Source organism: Drosophila albomicans, chromosome 2L (genome assembly GCF_009650485.2).
Source record: "Drosophila albomicans strain 15112-1751.03 chromosome 2L, ASM965048v2, whole genome shotgun sequence".
NCBI lineage: Eukaryota > Metazoa > Arthropoda > Insecta > Diptera > Drosophilidae > Drosophila > Drosophila albomicans.
In genome coordinates this window covers 7,775,782-7,793,369 of record NC_047628.2, presented here as the reverse complement: position 1 = coordinate 7,793,369, position 17,588 = coordinate 7,775,782, and the positions used below count along the sequence as shown (strand labels likewise).

The following is a 17,588-nucleotide window of genomic DNA, read 5'->3' as shown; positions in this document are numbered from 1 at the left end:
ATTGAAGCATGTAAAAGTCACTGATTTGATTTGTTTGTGATTTGAAAGTGATAATCACGGCAATTGAATGACCAGACAGACAGATAGATATCTCTAGTCTTAACACTTCTCAGCTAAGGTCTAAAATTGGTGGTTAACGAAAAAGAGGTCAATGGCAAAAGCATTTGAACTCTTGTGGTGCGTCGTCTTGGTTTTATGACCCACTCGCTGCCATTGTGCGATGATTGTGGTTAACTTGGCCAAATTGTCACGCGCCGTTGAATGCTGCGCCCAATTGATTAAGCCAAGTTTGTGTGGCGATTGATCAGCTGAGTAGCTGAGTAACAGAGCATGAAGTCCACTTAATCTGTGTGTCTTGTGGTTGTGATCTATTTACAGATCTCTTAAGACTGGCCCAGCTGATAAACAAGGAAGTCAACTTTTGGTTGTTGTCTATTTAACTGATTAACTGTTTACCTGTTTGGCTGTTCGCCGTTGGCCGTTGGTCATTGGCCTAATCCCGTAGTCACAGCCAACTGCAAATCTATGCAAATTTTTGCGCCCAAACTGAAGCCAGAAAAACCAGTCAAAAACTATTTATTATCATAGTAATAATTCCGCCTTAGGAGATCTGCAGCTGTGCCAGTCTCGAGAGCCGGTCACAAGTTGTAACTGCTGAGGGGTCGATTTTCCGGGTAACAGAGCAGAGGGGGACGTGCAGCTTGACCCATTGACTTACTACACATCGTGTAATTTGCGTCTAAAATTAGAAGAAACTAAGTGTACTATATTTAGCAACTTCTTGGTGATTTGTTGTTTGGTCATTGCTGGCAAATCATTTTAATAATTTACTCGTACCAAATTTCGTTACAGTTTTTTATACGGTTTTTCCTTTTCTTGACTCATAATTACAACAATATCAAGACAGTTGGCAATCAAATGCCAGCCGAAGTTTTGTTGCTGTTAGTGTTGCTGTTTTTGGTGTAAATTGCGTAAATTGAATAAACATTATGCTATGAAGTCGACTCTCGTTGTACATTTTGTAAATCTATTTGGTAGTCTTTGTTTTCGGCATTGTTTCTTTTTTTTTTTTTTTTTTTTTGGTTGCCGCTTTTGGCCGCACTGAGGCGTAGAAGCCGTTCATTGTACGACTAACTTGCAGCGAGAGGTGCCAAAAGAGTTGTTTATTTACTAGAACGGAATGACTTTTAGGAAAAACATAACCAGCTTACTTACTACGGGTTTTTCTAGCTTTGCCTAACAATGTTGTATTTATATATTTTTGTACAATTGTCTTTGGTGTGTATATTAATATATTTTGAATTTACTCGAAATGGTATACTGTTTTTTACTATATCATAGGGTAGAAGGTAATATACAAATGTAGTCTTTGGTATATTTTAGTCAACAGCCGAGACGATATAGCCATGTCCGTTGAAACACTGGATCTCAGAGTATATCAATTCGGTATCAAGTTTGTTTAAAATTTTTGCCACGCCCACTTTTAAGAGTAATACCGCACTGTTGTGCTTTTACTCGAAATTGTGGTAAAGTCGAGCACAGTTGCTTTGGCCGACCGACTGCAACTTTCTTACTTGCTCTTTTTCAAATAGCGGGTATCTTACTGTAAACCACCCTCTATAGGGGTAAAAATATAGAGCGAGCTGTAATTAGGCAGCACTAAAATTTTTGTAAATTAACCAAAAGCACAAATAAAACATAAAATAATTAAGTTATTGCTCAAGTCACAAAAAATAATAATAATATCTTTTTGTTAAAAAAGATTTGCACAGTTATATTTATAGAAAACGTGAAATATTGAGGAGAATTGCAAAATGCCGCTGAATGTGTGTTAATTGCTTGATTGAATAAATAATATGCATCCCAAAGACATCGATTAAATTTATGATTTTCTCCCATAAGCGTAAATCAACATAAAATTGATAAAAAGTGATTACCTACTTCCTCTTCGCAACTCAAAAAGCTAGTGCAACAAGTGAAGCAAAAGAGCATTAAGAAAGCAAAAATGAATACATTAAAAATGCATTTAAATTGGCATCGAGCTGAAGTTGCGAGTGTTTTTTTATAATAACTGATAGGAAATCAGGCCACTGAAGAAAACCAAAAACTATAATTAAAATCATAAATTTGCAAGTCCGTAAATAAAGTTGATTAAGTGAGGTGAACCTAACTTGCATATGCTTAATGACGAACTTGATGTTGATACTATATATTATACATATATATAATATATTTAAGGCTTCTGATAATTAGTAATTACATTATATTATTTTGTAGCTTGTGCAATTTTTTGAAACATTTGCACATTTGAAAGTCATCTTTTATGTATTAATACATTTGAAACATCAATTCAACCTTTAAATTCTATAAATATTTTATATTTTCTTCTTCAAAGGTTTTTGTTTATTCTCTGTGTCTTTTTAAGAAATGTTTAAGCTATTCCCATTGTACTTTAATGGTTAAGAAAACTACCTCATGATAAATGCTGATAAATTAGCCGCATACTTCACAACGCTCAGTGTCCCAGTCCTCACTCTCTGCGGCTGCTTTGTCGGATTGGCAACTATTGCAACATATTTGGCAAATTTCTTTGCAACCGAAAAGTTGCTGCAAAAGAAATTGCAAGTCAATTACCGCTAGACGGTCTGCTTGGCGCCATGACGCAACCGCCACATGTGGCAGCGGCTTTAGCGCCAACGCTAACGTTAGCTTCAGCGTCGACGTCGACGTTTGCCTCAACTTCGACGACGACGCGTCGTCAACGTTGTCGACGTCATCGCACAGCCGCTAATTGATTGCGTCTCTGCGAAGCAGTTGTTGCATTCACTTTGCTTTAGCTTTGACTCTTGTTTGGATTTTTCTTTAATTTCTTACTTTTGGGTCGTGCCATTCTCTGTTTGCAGCTTGCCACTTGCCACTTGCCACATACCATCCATACAAAAAAAAAAAAAATTAAACGGACTCTGCGTAAATTTTGTGCAAGTAAAGGACAAGATCAATGCAACAGGTTCTGGCAGCAGCCAGAAACGAAAAACTTTGGCAACGAACTTGAAACACTTTTTATGTGTTTGTCTTTTATTAAAAATTTGTCTTTTTTTTATTTGTTGATACCATTTGTCATTGCAATTAATGATGATGCATTTGGGTGTTGATCTCATTGACTTTCAATGCTTTCCGCTTGCATTAAATCTTACATAATGCTAAAAGTTTTTGCATGTTTTGGTTTCGCTTTTAGCTTAATTATGATATATTATGTGCGAGTTGTGTTCAGACATGCGAGTATGTGTGAGGACAAGAAGCTATTCCAGTTTTTTTTGCAAAGTAATGATTGAGCCTGCATTTACGATAATCGTTCAACTTTGGCCACTCACTGAATGCTTGGTTTGCTGTTGTGTTTTAATTATTAAATTCAAATTATTCGAGTTTATTGTTACCACTTCGTATGGTTTGTGCAACGTTTTAATAGTGACTGACTTAACATAACAGAGTAGCTTACATTAACAGGGTTCATCTCTGGAATAGAACATACATATGTATGTTTCGCATTACGTATACGTTGCTTTTAAACAAATATATCGAACACAAATTTTTTAATTACAACAATATTCAAGTTTATTGAAATTATGGTATATTTTAAAAGTCTTCTACTGGTGTTATATCACGAATATTGGCGAACACAGATCATTTCTATAGATTCAGGAGAAAATATCATCATTTGGAAGCGATTAGATAAGAATAGAATGCATTATTTAAAACATAATTGACTACGGCAGTCGGGCCTTCGTGGCTATGATATATTTTGTGTGTAATAGTATACTGATGTACTACATATAGCCAACAGAATATTTTAGTCTTTTTTAATATTTCATATATCATTTTGTATATACAAAAATGGGTAGCGGGTATCCCAAAGTCGAGAACACTCGACTGTAGCTTAATTACTTTTTTACCATCAATTCTCTACGTTTGGATTACATATTGCATATTGCTAAACTTCAGTTTGCTCTTAGCTAAGCTAGCTTTTATACTAGCTTGCGTTACTGAAAAATCCAATAGTGTTACCTAAATACTTTTTGCAGAGCAGAATAATATAACTGGAAGGTTCTACATTTGAGAAATGTTAAATAAAGTGGTTAGGTTGAACTTTCCAGTTCTCTGTTGATTCGTTTCAATCGCTTTTGATACGCTTCTTCATCTCTTCTGAGTTTGTTTACTTTTTCACACCCAAAAAGATGTTTGAATGATGCGGCTTTTGTGTTGACACTTGCATCATAGAAGCATTTCCATCGGTCAGTTTCTATTTTTTACAGTGAAGAAAGTGCAACAAAAATTTTGCGAAGGCTTTAGAAACAAGCGCAATAAAATTTTATTTTTAATCAGTTTATAAAATGCAAATGGAAAAAAAGAGAAAACATTTATGTAAAAACATTTTCATTTTGTGGAGGGACAACATCCACAGATAAAGAAAAAAGAAATCAATGGAATTATTATTGGTTTTGCCTGCAACACTTTTTTAAAATCATTTTCCACCTCGATATGAGATTTCCCCAGAGCCAAGGCTTGCCGAAGCTGTGTCTACTTCATCCTTATTTGTTAGTTCATTCTCAAGAGCACAAACTTTTCGGTAGTTATTGGTATTATTAATATCTTCTACATTAGTTTCCGAGTATCCCGGAAGACATTTGCAAATATCGGGGGAAACGCACTTGGAAAATTCGGGGCAGGTTTCCTCACAATGCGGAGAACAACGGAAAGCTTTCCCATCGGCCGTGCGGAGCTTGATATAGCCAGTGTCACACTCCCATTGCTCGGGCCGCACACAGACACTATTCTCGGGAATATCCCCCAAGCAGATGGGCTCACATGTGAATTCGTTGTCCAAGCTGGTACTGTTAAAGTAGCCAACATTACACTGACACTCCTCTGGCCTGATACAGCTGCTATCTGGTGGGCAAGTGGCTGTGCAAATTGGCTCACAGTTTCCATATTTGCCCTTTCGATAGCCAGCCATGCATTCGTTTTCGTGGTATACTGGCAGGCAAAGACCGCCATTTGTGATTTGCTCGTAACCATGGCAGCAACTCAAAAGAGTTTCTAATTTGCTTCGGATCTAATTGAAATCGAATAATAAAGTTTACGAATGATTTACAATTGTAAATTAGTTACCAGATTCTTTGCTGTCATTTGAGTTGTCAATAAAGTGTTTAAGTTACTCTGATCCACATAGCTCACAGTCTTATTCGTTTTGCACAAATGCGGATCGTTTGATATGAAGTCGACAGGATTCTTGATGCAATTTCCAGTCGATGTCACTTGATAGTTGAGCTCACATTCACACAATCCTGATTCACCACAGAAACTATGCTCACCACAGTTTGCGGGACACACAGGTTGGCACAAGTGCTTCCCTTCTCGCTTCTCGTAGCCCTCGCAACAAAATTTCTGTATTTCTGTTGTCTTGATTACCTATAAATAATGCATGGAGATAAATTATCAATCAGACTTGATCTTTGAATTCAATTGTACTCACATATAAGTCATTGGGAAATGGAATATTTAGTTCATCGAACTCTTGTTTCATTGGAAGCCAAGGGGTTGGCAAACTACAATTTGTCTCAACTTCGATCGTTTTCGTACATAGATTCGGATCTTCAACTGTCAACTCTATTTGCTCACTGGTCAAACAATCTCCATCTAACATCTGGAATCCCTCCTTGCAGTCACAATATTTTCCATCTGCACAGTTGCTAGTTGCACTGCAGTTCGAAGCACAGAGTCTGCGACAAGTGCCATTAAATTCTTCGTATCCTGTTGCGCACTCACATACATTTGGTTTAGAGCAATACCGGTTTCTCCCGCATTTGGGAGAGCAGATAGGTTGACATAGTTCAAGATTGCTTTGCCTCTCATAGCCGGTACAGCAAAATGTTCTCGTTCTTACGCCATCCTATTGATAAGAAATTGCGATTAGTATTGCTCGTTTATAGTAACATTTCAATACTAACCGAAAGCTCACTGGGCAATGTTATATTAAATTCCTCAAAGGCTTCCCTTAGTTTTTGCAGACTCTCTGAGCTATCCAAATCCACTTCCTCTTCCTTGGTGCACAAATTTGGATCTTTTTTGACTAAACAAGGCGTAGTTTCGTTAATTGCTGTATTTTCGTCGGAAGTCTGAATATCGGTGGGGGTTGCTATTGGACTAGGAAGAGCAGAGCAACCGAAAACTAGAAGAAGACATCCGAAATATATTTGACATTCCTTTCGCCACATAACTGGAATGAATTCCGAACTGTTGCGCTGATGAAGTTGAACTGTTCTCGCCTTACTATAAATCTCATGCTTAACATGAAATTCGTATATATTCACATTCTTATATATTGACTCTTATCTTGTACATAGTATACAAGTAAGCACAGATTGAAAATAAAGAGAGTATGTATTTATGTGTATGTGTTAAAATTCTTGGAATTAATTTATAGTACATATTTACATATGTGTGCAGTTGAAATGATTGAACTTAGTAATTTACTTTAATTGATTGAATAGCTTGGTTGTAAGAGTACAATATTACTTTACAACAAATATTACTTCGAAAAAAGAAAATGCCATTGAGATTGCAAATTCTATAATTATCTCATTAATCATTAATCTCATTAAACACAGCACCAAATATAAATCACTTTTGGGAATTTCCGAATGGAAAATATTGCGCAATTTAATTCAACATAATAAGCACACAAAGCAACGCAAGAGAACACTTGCTTAGTGGAACACAATTAGTCAGTGTTGCAGATATATCGAAAATAGGCTCGACTGAGCCTTCATCTTCTTCAAGATCTTCTTCACTATTCAGGTATTGAACAGGCTGGCAGCCCTCGCCCTCTATAGAGGATGCCACATACCCTTCGCAGCATACCTCTTGGGACTTTAATTGTGTTTTAGTCTGCAGGCAGAAATTATTTAAAATTAAAGCGATTTTAATTAAATTTTATTTCTTACAACATCTTCGACGTCTTTGACGCACATATGAGGATCTTTTGCACAATTTATGCAGTTCACTAATAAATTAAATGAAATGAATATCCAAACCTTTGACATTTTTAGCGTTAAATAATCAACGATGATTGCAATAATGCATTCTCAATGTAACTAAATTTCTCAGTTGCCACAACGGAGCTGTGCGGCTTCATTGCTTTCTAGAATGTACTATATAACTTAAGATATCTTGTATATATATGTGTGTATACTCTCGCTATCAACAATGAACGCTGATTATTTTTTGAATTACATTTATAATGAAACCACATAGTTTGCTTGATACTATTTATTCAATTGCGCCGAATTCAAAATATAAGTTCGTTCATTACTGGAAAAGTTGTAAAAATTTAATTGTTAAATTTATTTTATCGTGCTCAAAATTCTATGTCTCAGAAAGCAATGCATGCATCCCGTTCATTGTCAACGTCGTTTCTTATTACTAAAAGCATGGCATCCGGCAACTACCCAATTGTGTTTCGTGTCATGCCATGCCCGTGACTGGCAGACAGTCCAGTAAATCGCTGGATGACTCGTCTTGCAGACAGCGTCCGCCAACGAGTCTGGTGTACGTGCCCTCTTAGCGCAACGCGTAATTTCCCTAACACCTACTTTTCTCAAAAAACTCTGCAAATTTACGTAAACATGACCAGTTCTTGCTAGAAGTCTGGTTCTAGACTCGGGATTTTTTCTCGAACATGTGCAATTTTGTGTATCATGCGTCATTTGTTCTGTGAATTAAAAAAAAATACCAGTTCTATAGGAAACAATAACCTCATAGCTCTCTTAAAGTGTCAAAGATACTATAATACTATAATAAAATTCCTTCGAATGATGATTAAACTTTTTGGCTGCGTAATTACGTGTTGTTATTTCACTGGGCACTATCGCGTGCACCCTATTTAAAAACATATGTACATACATATGTACATACGAGGTGTGTTCAAAAAGTAAGGTGACTTTGTATTTTCAAGAAAAACTATTAATTTATTTATCAATATTTATGTTGTCCCCTTCAAAGTAATCCCCCTCAGATACAATACACTTATGCCAACGGTTTTTCCAATCCTCAAAGCACTTCCTATAAGCACTTTTCGGTATAGCCTTGAGCTCTTTCAGCGATGCAGTCTTTATCTCTTCAATCGTTGCAAATCATACGTCGTTGACGTCAAAACAACTTGAGCTAACCTCTTGCGCAATTCTTTTGGTCACAATTCAGCAATTTCGGAAAAACTTCGCTGACACAACTCATGAAACGTTTGTAAAAATTTCATGACACGAGCCAAGCGATGTACCGACATCTTCAACAACTTCTCTGATTGATTCGATTTTAATTTTCGTCACTGCTTGAACGTTTTCATCAGTTGTTGCTTGGGCGTCCAGAGCGCTCATCAATTTGCCAAAAGTCACCACTGTACACATTTTTTTTGCTCAGAACACACCCATCAAAACAATATGTAATCGAAGTAAAAAGTCAGCTTATGCTTTTACGGGTTTCTCTAGTACACGAAATATATATAGAAGTCTTTTAACATATGGGTAATTCCATGACGGAATTTGTCCCGTGCGAGACTCTTTACATTGAAAATAACATAAACTGAAACAATTTTAAAAATAAGAAATGGTTATTTTTATAGCTCTAGATAAGTTTGTTACTTTAATTAGAGCTAAGAATGGTTTTTGAATTTTCTTTCTGTTTTATTTTCTTTTCTGATAATTGCAAAAATTAACAAATTCGTTTTCTGTTGATTTCTTTCTATCGCTTTTGATATGCTTCTTCTTCTCTTCTGAAGGTAGAAGGGTATTATAACTTTGTGCCGACAGGAAATGCATGTAACAGGTAGAACGAGGCATCTCCGACCCTATAAAGTATATACATATATTCTTGATCAGCGTCAACAGCCGAGGCGATCTAACCATCCGTCCGTTTGTCCGTATGAAACACTGGATCTCAGAGACTATAAGAGATAGAGCTATAATTTTCGACAGCATTTGTTATGTTTGCACGCAGATCAAGTTTGTTTCAAATTTTTGCACGCCACCGCAAATCAAAGAAATCGAATAATTTTATTATATACATAATTTTTATTATATACAATAACAACTATAGTAGTTATGATTCCTGAAAATTTGGTTGGGATCAGATAAAAATTGTGGAAGTTATTAAAGAAATACCTTTGTATGGGTAAAAATACCTACTTACTAGAGGTCTTAGTTGCTTTGGCTGACAATCTGGTATATTGTATATATGTACGGTATATTTTGAATGCGATACTATATCGATATACCATATATATCATTTGGCATATTTTTAGTATTTTTGTAGTATATTTGGTATATTTTGAGCATAATACCGCAAAATATATTGCTCTTTTTTAAAATGGGTAGCGGGTATCTCACAGTTGAGCACACTCGACTGTAGATTTCTTACTTGCTTACAATGAAGAAAGTGCAACAAAAGATTAGCGAAGGCTTTAGAAACAAGCGCAATGTTATAGAAATTTTATTTTTAATCAATTTATAACATAAAACGCAAATGGAAAAAAAGAGAAAACATTTATGTTATAACATTTTTATTTTGAGGAGGGGCAACAGCTATAGACAAAGAAAAAAGAAATCAATGATATTATTATTGTTTTGCTTTTTTTTTTTTTTAAAATCATTTTCCAACTCGATATGAGATTTCGCCATAGTCAAGGCTTGCCGTACTAGTTTCTACTTCATCCTTATTTTTTAGTTCATTATCGTCGGCAAAGCAAATTTGTCGGTATTTATTTTGGTCATATTCTATATTAGTTTCAGTGTATCCCGGAAGACATTTGCAAATATCGGGGGAAGCGCACTTGGAAAATCTGGGGCAGGTTTCCTCACAATGCGGAGAACAACGGAAAGCCTTCCCATCGGCCGTGCGGACCTTGATATAGCCAGTGTCACACTCCCATTGCTCGGGCCGCACACAGACACTATTCTCGGGAATATCCCCCAAGCAGATGGGCTCACACGTGAATTCGTTGTCCAAGCTGGTACTGTTAAAGTAGCCAACATTACACTGACACTCCTCTGGCCTGATACAGCTGCTATCTGGTGGGCAAGTGGCTGTGCAAATTGGCTCACAGTTTCCGTATTTGCCCTTTTGATAGCCAGCCATGCATTGGGTTTCGTGGTATACTGGCTGGCAAAGACCACCATTTGTGATTTGCTTGTAACCATGGCAGCATCTCAACAGAGTTTCTAATTTGCTTCGGATCTAATTGAAATTGAATAATAAAGTTTACGAATGATTAACAATTGTTAATTAGTTACCAGATTCTGTGCTGCCTTTTGAGTTGTCAATAAAGTGTTTAAGTTACTCTGATCCACATAGCTCACAGTCTTATTCGTTTTGCACAAATGCGGATCGTTTGATATGAAGTCGTCAGGATTCTTGATACAATTTCCAGTCGATGTCACTTGATAGTTAAGCTCACATTCACACAATCCTGATTCACCACAGAAACTATGCTCACCACAGTTTGCGGGACACACAGGTTGGCACAAGTGCTTCCCTTCTCGCTTCTCGTAGCCCTCGCAACAAAATTTCTGTATTTCTGTTGTCTTGATTACCTATAAATAATGCATGGAGATAAATTATCAATCAGACTTGATCTTTGAATTCAATTGTACTCACATATAAGTCATTGGGAAATGGAATATTTAGTTCATCGAACTCTTGTTTCATTGGAAGCCAAGGGGTTGGCAAACTACAATTTGTCTCAACTTCGATCGTTTTCGTACATAGATTCGGATCTTCAACTGTCAACTCTATTTCCTCACTGGTCAAACAATCTCCATCTAACATCTGGAATCCCTCCTTGCAGTCACAATATTTTCCATCTGCACAGTTGCTAGTTGCACTGCAGTTCGAAGCACAGAGTCTGCGACAAGTGCCATTAAATTCTTCGTATCCTGTTGCGCACTCACATACATTTGGTTTAGAGCAATACCGGTTTCTCCCGCATTTGGGAGAACAGATAGGTTGACATAGTTCAAGATTGCTTTGCCTCTCATAGCCGGTACAGCAAAATGTTCTCGTTCTTACGCCATCCTATTGATAAGAAATTGCGATTAGTATTGCTCGTTTATAGTAACATTTCAATACTAACCGAAAGCTCACTGGGCAATGTTATATTAAATTCCTCAAAGGCTTCCCTTAGTTCTTGCAGACTCTCTGAGATATCCAAATCCACATCGTCTTCCTTGGTGCACAAATTTGGATCTTTTTCGACTAAACAAGGCGTAGTTTCGTTAATTGCTGTATTTTCGTCGGAAGTCTGAATATCGGTGGGGGTTGCTATTGGACTAGGAAGAGCAAAGCATCCGACAACTAGAAGACATCCGAAATATATTTGAGATTCCTTTCGCCACATAACTGGAACTTATTCTATATATTCCGTTAAACATCCGAACTATTGCGCTGACAATTTCCAATTGAAAGAGCCTCGCTTAAGATGCTCATGCTTATCATGCATAATCCGTATGTAATAACATACACATATATTCTCTCTTATCATGTATGTGTGTTAGTATAGCAATGAGCACAAGAAATAGAGTATGTATATAGTATTATGTAATCAATTTCATGAAATTCATTTATTGTACATCACTTCAGGTATTGAACAGGCTGGCAACCCTCGCCCTCTATAGAGAATGCCACATACCCTTCTCAGCATTTCTCTTGGGACTTTAATTGAGTTTTATGCAGGCAGAAATTATTTAAAATCAAAGCGATATTAAAAAAATTTTATTTTATTTCTTTGACGCACATATGAGGATCTTTTGCACAATTTATGCAGTTCACTAATAGATTAAATGAAATGAATATCCAGACCTTTGACATTTTTAGCGTTAAATAATCAACGATGATTGCAATAATGCATTCTCAATGTAACTAAATTTATCAGTTTCCACAACGGAGCTGTACGGCTTCATTGCCTTCTAGAATGTACTATATAACTTAAGATATCTTGTATATATGTGTGTATATACTCTTGCTATCAACAATGACCGCTGATTCATTTTTGAATTACATTTATAATGAAACCACATAGTTTGCTTGATACTAATTATTCAATTGCGCCGAATTCAAAATATAAGTTCGTTCTTTACTGGCAAGCTTGTAAAAATTTTTTTGTAAAATTTATTTTATCGTTCACAAAATTCTATGTCTCAGCAAATAAAGCAGTGCGTGCATCAAGTTCATTGCCAACGTCGTTTCTTTCCATAGCCATGCGCAATCTTTTTTGTTTTATAAAGTGCCAAGACAACAATGTTAGAGCTACGAAGGCAATGGCAACTAATAGAGCACCACATATTATAATCCATTGATCGAATCCTGTTCGCTCCCTGGTGAAACTTTGGGACAGTTCATTAATTGTAGTTGTTCCATCATAAAAGTCAGACGACTCTGTTGTGGTTGTTGAAATCGCCTGGCAGCTTAGATTCAATGGATTTGTGTCCTCATACCCAGGGCAGCAAACTTTATGGACCTCCAGCTTCGTTTTCAACTATATATTAACACACAAAAATTCCTTATTCCAAAATAATTGTATCTAACTCATCATGCTTACTGACCACATTTTGCATTGCACCTTGAATACCATATTTCCTAAAACTTCCTGCAAATGATCCATAGGCCTCCACTGGCAAACGTTCTCTAGCAGTGTATTCAACTGTTACAGTTTCTTCACATATGTTTGGATTTTCAGTTTGCAATAGTGCACTAGGCAAATGAATTAAACATATCACAATAAGAAAACGAAACATTTTCGGGTGTGCCAACAATATTTTCACGTTCCTCGCGTGGATGGACTTGAAACTGAACTGAAATGGATATAATAATAGCATTCTCTTGGTACTTGATACTCTTGTGAGTTTAAGTGAGATTATAAGTCCAACTACGTTCTACAGATGAGTGGAAATTGTTAAAAAATTATATATTAATATACACAGCTGGCATTTGTATGTAAAGTTGCATAGTATTAGGCTTATCCAATTAATATTATTATATTTTGATATTCATTTATTAAAAATCTGTTGCATACTTTTAGGAACAATGTATTTGTGAATTTACCAAAAAACTTTATTTAAATTTGAGGGCTGTCAATGACGAGCTTTTTCAACGATTCAACGAGAGCTTTCCAAAGCTTGGATTTGCAAAAGCAAAGTTATATCCATTTTAAAAAAAAGTAGTTAGTGCTTTTATTTTAAAAGTCAATAATCTAAAATCGGGTGATAATCATATTTGGATATTTAAGTCTGACTTAAGTAACAGATAAACATCTACTGATGTTTATTATACCCGCTATGAGTATGGTAAAAGAATATTATAATTTTTTGCTTTCAGCAAATGTATGCACGCAGATCAAGTGTGTTTTAGACTTTTGCAACGCCTACTTTAATCCCTGCAAGTTGAAAAAATCGAATATCATACATATTCTGGACGCTGGGGTAAAAGTAATAACTTGTATCTTTATGACAGCAATGCTTGGAATAGGAATAATTTTATATGCCAAAAAAACAGATGCGACAATCGGGTTCTATCGGGTTTGAATGATAATCTGCATATATGTATTTTAACTCTATATACTTTGATACTTTTGTATCTTTGAGATACTTTTGTATCTTTGATATACTTTTGTATCTTTGAGATACTTTTGTATCTATGAGATACTTTTGTATCTTCCAACTGATTTTGCATCATTAGATTTTAATTTAAATTGATTGAAACATATTTCTACCATCAAAAGCATTTGTATCTCGCAGATACTTTTGACAAAGTGTCTTTGCAACTGCAGATACTTTTGTATCTTTGAAATACTTTTGTATCTTCCAACTGCTTTTTTAAGATACTTTTGTATCTTTGAGATACTTTTGTATCTTTGAGATACTTTTTTTTGTTGGAAGATACAAAAGTATCTCAAAGATACAAAAGTATCTCAAAGATACAAAAGTATCTTAAAAAAGCAGTTGGAAGATACAAAAGTATCTCATAGATACAAAAGAATCTTAAAAAACAGTTGGAAGATACAAAAGTATCTCAAAGATACAAAAGTATCTGCAAGATGCTATTGCAGTTAAAAAAGCAGTTGGAAGATACAAAAGTATCTCAAAGATACAAAAGTATGTATTTCAGTTAAAAAAGCTGCTTTTTTAAGATACTTTTGTATCTTTGAGATACTTTTGTATCTATGCAATATGCAAGTATATCAGTATACCAAATGTGGCCTTTAGGATATTTCAGTATTTTAAAATATAATATATTATGTTGATATTTTTAGTACCAGTTCATACCTCTACAAAATTCATATTAATCAAACTCAGGTAAAGCATTTGTAAAGCAGAAGTTTTACTTTAAAACCAAAAAATATGATTTATTAAGTTTTTAGCTTAAAATTTTCAAGTTATTTTTTTTTCTTGTCTGACAATTACATTCGTATTAATCTCGGTATTATTGACCACCAATAATGCATATGCATATAATTAAATGCATTCATTTGAAAGAAGAGACCACAGTTTTTCATTAATTTTCTTTTTATTTACATTATTAAATATGTACAAAAATTTCATAGAATAGAAATTGACATGAAAAAGTCGAAGGAGCAACTAATTTTTGTTTTTCTGTCTAGAAAGAACTGTACATAAGAGGGCGAGTGATATAATACACATAAGCATAACAAACGAATGCGATTTTGGAATTGTTGGCAAGCTTCCAGAGGGTTCCGTCTAGACGGAATCCCTTGTCGGAATTGTCGCTCGATTGTTGCTTCCTCCTAGAATTTCGGTTGGTATCACAAACTAAAAACTAAATTGTAAGTCGTACATTGAGGGTGTGGATTCGGGTTAGGGTTGTGTTCCAGTTTGGCTTCGTATGTTTTCTTTTGAAGTGGATAATTTCGAGAGGATGTTGTTGTGCTCGCCTTCACCCGATTTCATTGTAGATGGCCCTCGATTGTGTGTGTGCAATAAATTGATCTACTTTTTGTGGAGGTAACCGCCGTGGCTGGAGATGCCGTACGAGGAGATGCCATGGCCAGAGATACCGTGGCCAGAGATACCGTGACCAGTGCTGCCGTATGAGATACCGGGGCCAGAGATGCCATGACCGGAGATACCATGACCAGAGATGCCGTGGCTGTAGACAGCTGGGGCGGCGGCAACGGTGTGGGTGATGGCAACAGCGGGCTTCACGTGGCTCTCAACGTGCACGGGAACGGGCACTTTCACCTCATAGGGGACTGGGCGATCCACATGGATGGGGACCTTCTGGATCACACGCTTCTCGACGGTGTAGGGCACTGGCTTCTCAACGGGCACGGGGTATGGCTTGGGCACATGGACGGTGTATGGACGATCGACTGGGATCTTGACTGGGACCTTGACGATCTTCTCGACTGGGTAGGGCTGGGGCACTTCGACGGGTACCTTGACGATCTCCTTCACCTGGTAGTGGACGATCTTCTCGACTGGGTAGGGCTGTGGCACTGGCACCTTAACTGGGTAGGTGACGGTCTTCTCAACTGGGTAGGGCACATGACGCTCCACCTGGTAGGGTACCTGGACGGTCTTGATCACGGTGTTGGTGTGCACCTGAGTGGGCAGATGGGCGACAGCGGGTGCCACAGCAACTGGGGCAGCGATGGCAGCGTGTCCAGTGCTCAGAATGGCACCACCACCGATCGATGATGGACCATAGCCGTAGCCCAAATGGCCGATGCCGCGCTTCTCCTGCTTCTTCTCGGCTGTCGCGCTGCTCTCAGCGGCAACCTCAACTTTCTTGGCCTCCTCGCTGGCGTTGGCAGCCAACACGAACACAGCCAATAGGCCAAAAATAAGCTGCAATTGAAAATGTTGCCAAAGTGGGTTAGACAGCCGTATTAGTCGGTTATACAACACCGGCAGCACTTCCGTCTGCTGTGTCCATAATTACGAATATGACAATTATGCAATGTTGAAAGTGAACTGGCATGCTATGCAAAGCCAAGTCGAGACAAGACAAGACAAGACAAGACAAGACAAGCCATGCAAAGCAAAGCCAAGCCTAGTCGAATCGAATCAAGTGAAGCCAAGCAATTGCTCGGCAGTGCGCCAAGTTCAATTTGATGGCAAATCGTGTGCAATGTGGCGCATACGTGATGTACAAGAACTCGAATTGTGTACCAAGCTGCGTATGCGCATTGCAAATTTCTCACAGTTAATTGCAAATTTGTATATGAAGTGTATGTGAATGAAATTGAATTTTACTTGATTGTTCAAATTGTCTAATAAATAAATATGTGTGAGTGCTCTTTTTCAACCATGATTAGTTAAGTATAATTCTATATTTTACAACATTAATTTTTTTAGTTCAGAACTTTAAGATAATAAAAATTCTTTTGAAATATATCAATTTTACATCTTTAGTTTGTACGCTTTTTAATATCGCGGGTTATGTTTTTAAATTTCCTATACAAAGAAATTAATTAGAACTTTTGGGAACACAATTAATTTACTAGCACAAAGTGATTATTAAAGTTTTAGTTGACATCACTTTAATCTTCGTTACATTTTAGAAAGTTTTTTTTTATTTTTGATGCAAACACTTCAAGAACTTTCAACAGTTGCGATTGTGATGTTATATTATTATATTGGGAATTGATATTTAGTACGCTTAAGCACAACATACCATGGATTTCATTTTGCACTTTTTTTGTTATAACTCCTAGACAGGCGCACTCAACTCAACTTTGGCCGGGGTGTGTATGTCTCAACCAACCCACAACTGTTAACTGAATAATTTTGCACAGACATTGCAAGCTTTTATATGCCGATGCCGACAGCTTTGATGCTGCTTTGCGATTTCTGCAATGGCCGTCGACGTCGATGTCGAGATCATTCACGCAGCCGCATTAGTCTATAACGCATACCAAAAGCTCGCTCTCTCTCCTTCTCCCTCTCTGTCTCTCTGCTGCGAGACAGGCGCGCTCTCGCTCTTTAAGCGCACCCGCTCTCTATGCCAAAAGGAAATGCTGAGCAGGCAATCGGTGTGAGCTTTCGGCATCTACGCGAACCGATCGCGCAACTCACACGGATACTATATGTGTATACGAGCAATACGTGTGAGCTGCTTGCCATATACAGTACATGTGAGGTTGCGAGTGTGTGCGTGTGCATTCGTATCAGTTGGCAGGTCTCCTAACTTTTAATGTTACCAAGTACTTAGTAGTCAACTGGGGGCATGAGATACAAAAAACACTCTCAGCGATTTAACAGCCAAAATACATTTTTTATAATAATAAAAAAAAGTTTTAATATTAATTCCAAGTAAATCTATTATTTCCTTTTATTATTATTAAAATTAGTATTAGTGGTGCTGAATACAGTATTAAAAATTAACAAAATATACCACCTAAATCGAGAAAAATTGAAATGTGTTAAAGAAAATGTTAAAAGTCATAAAGAAAAATGGCAATTTAATAAATATAAATAATATATTATTGTGTTATAAATCAACGAAAAAGTTATAGATTGTTTATT

General features: G+C 36.6%; 3 protein-coding genes across 6 annotated transcripts in view; 1 reads left to right on the top strand and 2 right to left on the bottom strand.

Annotated features, from left to right (window-relative positions):
• The window catches only part of LOC117566099 (angiotensin-converting enzyme), a 62,479-nt gene that overhangs the window by 19,113 nt on the left and 25,778 nt on the right, over nucleotides 1-17,588 (top strand). The gene's annotated exons all lie outside the window — the stretch shown is intronic.
• LOC117566103 (fibrillin-2-like) lies at nucleotides 3,262-11,511 on the bottom strand. 3 transcript variants are annotated; one of them, XM_052002496.1, is made up of 4 exons: nucleotides 11,180-11,506; nucleotides 5,531-5,947; nucleotides 5,167-5,466; nucleotides 3,262-5,110 (listed from the first exon to the last, which is right to left on the bottom strand). In XM_052002496.1, the coding sequence occupies exons 1-4, from the start codon at nucleotides 11,441-11,443 to the stop codon at nucleotides 4,520-4,522; spliced, it is 1,572 nt and encodes a 523-aa protein (XP_051858456.1). In that variant the 5' UTR covers nucleotides 11,444-11,506; the 3' UTR covers nucleotides 3,262-4,519. The 3 variants fall into 3 exon arrangements, with proteins under 3 accessions (XP_051858456.1, XP_034101463.2, XP_034101465.2); XM_034245572.2 differs by lacking the exon at nucleotides 11,180-11,506 and adding an exon at nucleotides 6,006-6,311; XM_034245574.2 differs by lacking the exons at nucleotides 3,262-5,110; nucleotides 5,167-5,466; nucleotides 5,531-5,947 and adding exons at nucleotides 9,594-10,284; nucleotides 10,341-10,640; nucleotides 10,705-11,121 and having other exon boundaries at nucleotides 11,180-11,511.
• LOC117566104 (chorion protein S38) lies at nucleotides 14,589-16,854 on the bottom strand. Its single transcript, XM_034245575.2, has 2 exons — nucleotides 16,738-16,854; nucleotides 14,589-15,908 (listed from the first exon to the last, which is right to left on the bottom strand). The coding sequence occupies exons 1-2, from the start codon at nucleotides 16,747-16,749 to the stop codon at nucleotides 15,048-15,050; spliced, it is 873 nt and encodes a 290-aa protein (XP_034101466.1). The 5' UTR covers nucleotides 16,750-16,854; the 3' UTR covers nucleotides 14,589-15,047.

What these genes read in the sequence shown, in the direction of transcription:
- LOC117566103 (XM_034245572.2), bottom strand. Translation starts at nt 6,272, where the DNA reads ATGTGGCGAAAGGAATGTCAAATATATTTCGGATGTCTTCTTCTAGTT. An exon ending in CATTTCCCAATGACTTATAT is followed by an intron (nt 5,467 to 5,530) that starts GTGAGTACAATT and finishes CATTATTTATAG; the next exon opens with GTAATCAAGACAACAGAAAT. An exon ending in AAATGACAGCAAAGAATCTG is followed by an intron (nt 5,111 to 5,166) that starts GTAACTAATTTA and finishes GATTTCAATTAG; the next exon opens with ATCCGAAGCAAATTAGAAAC.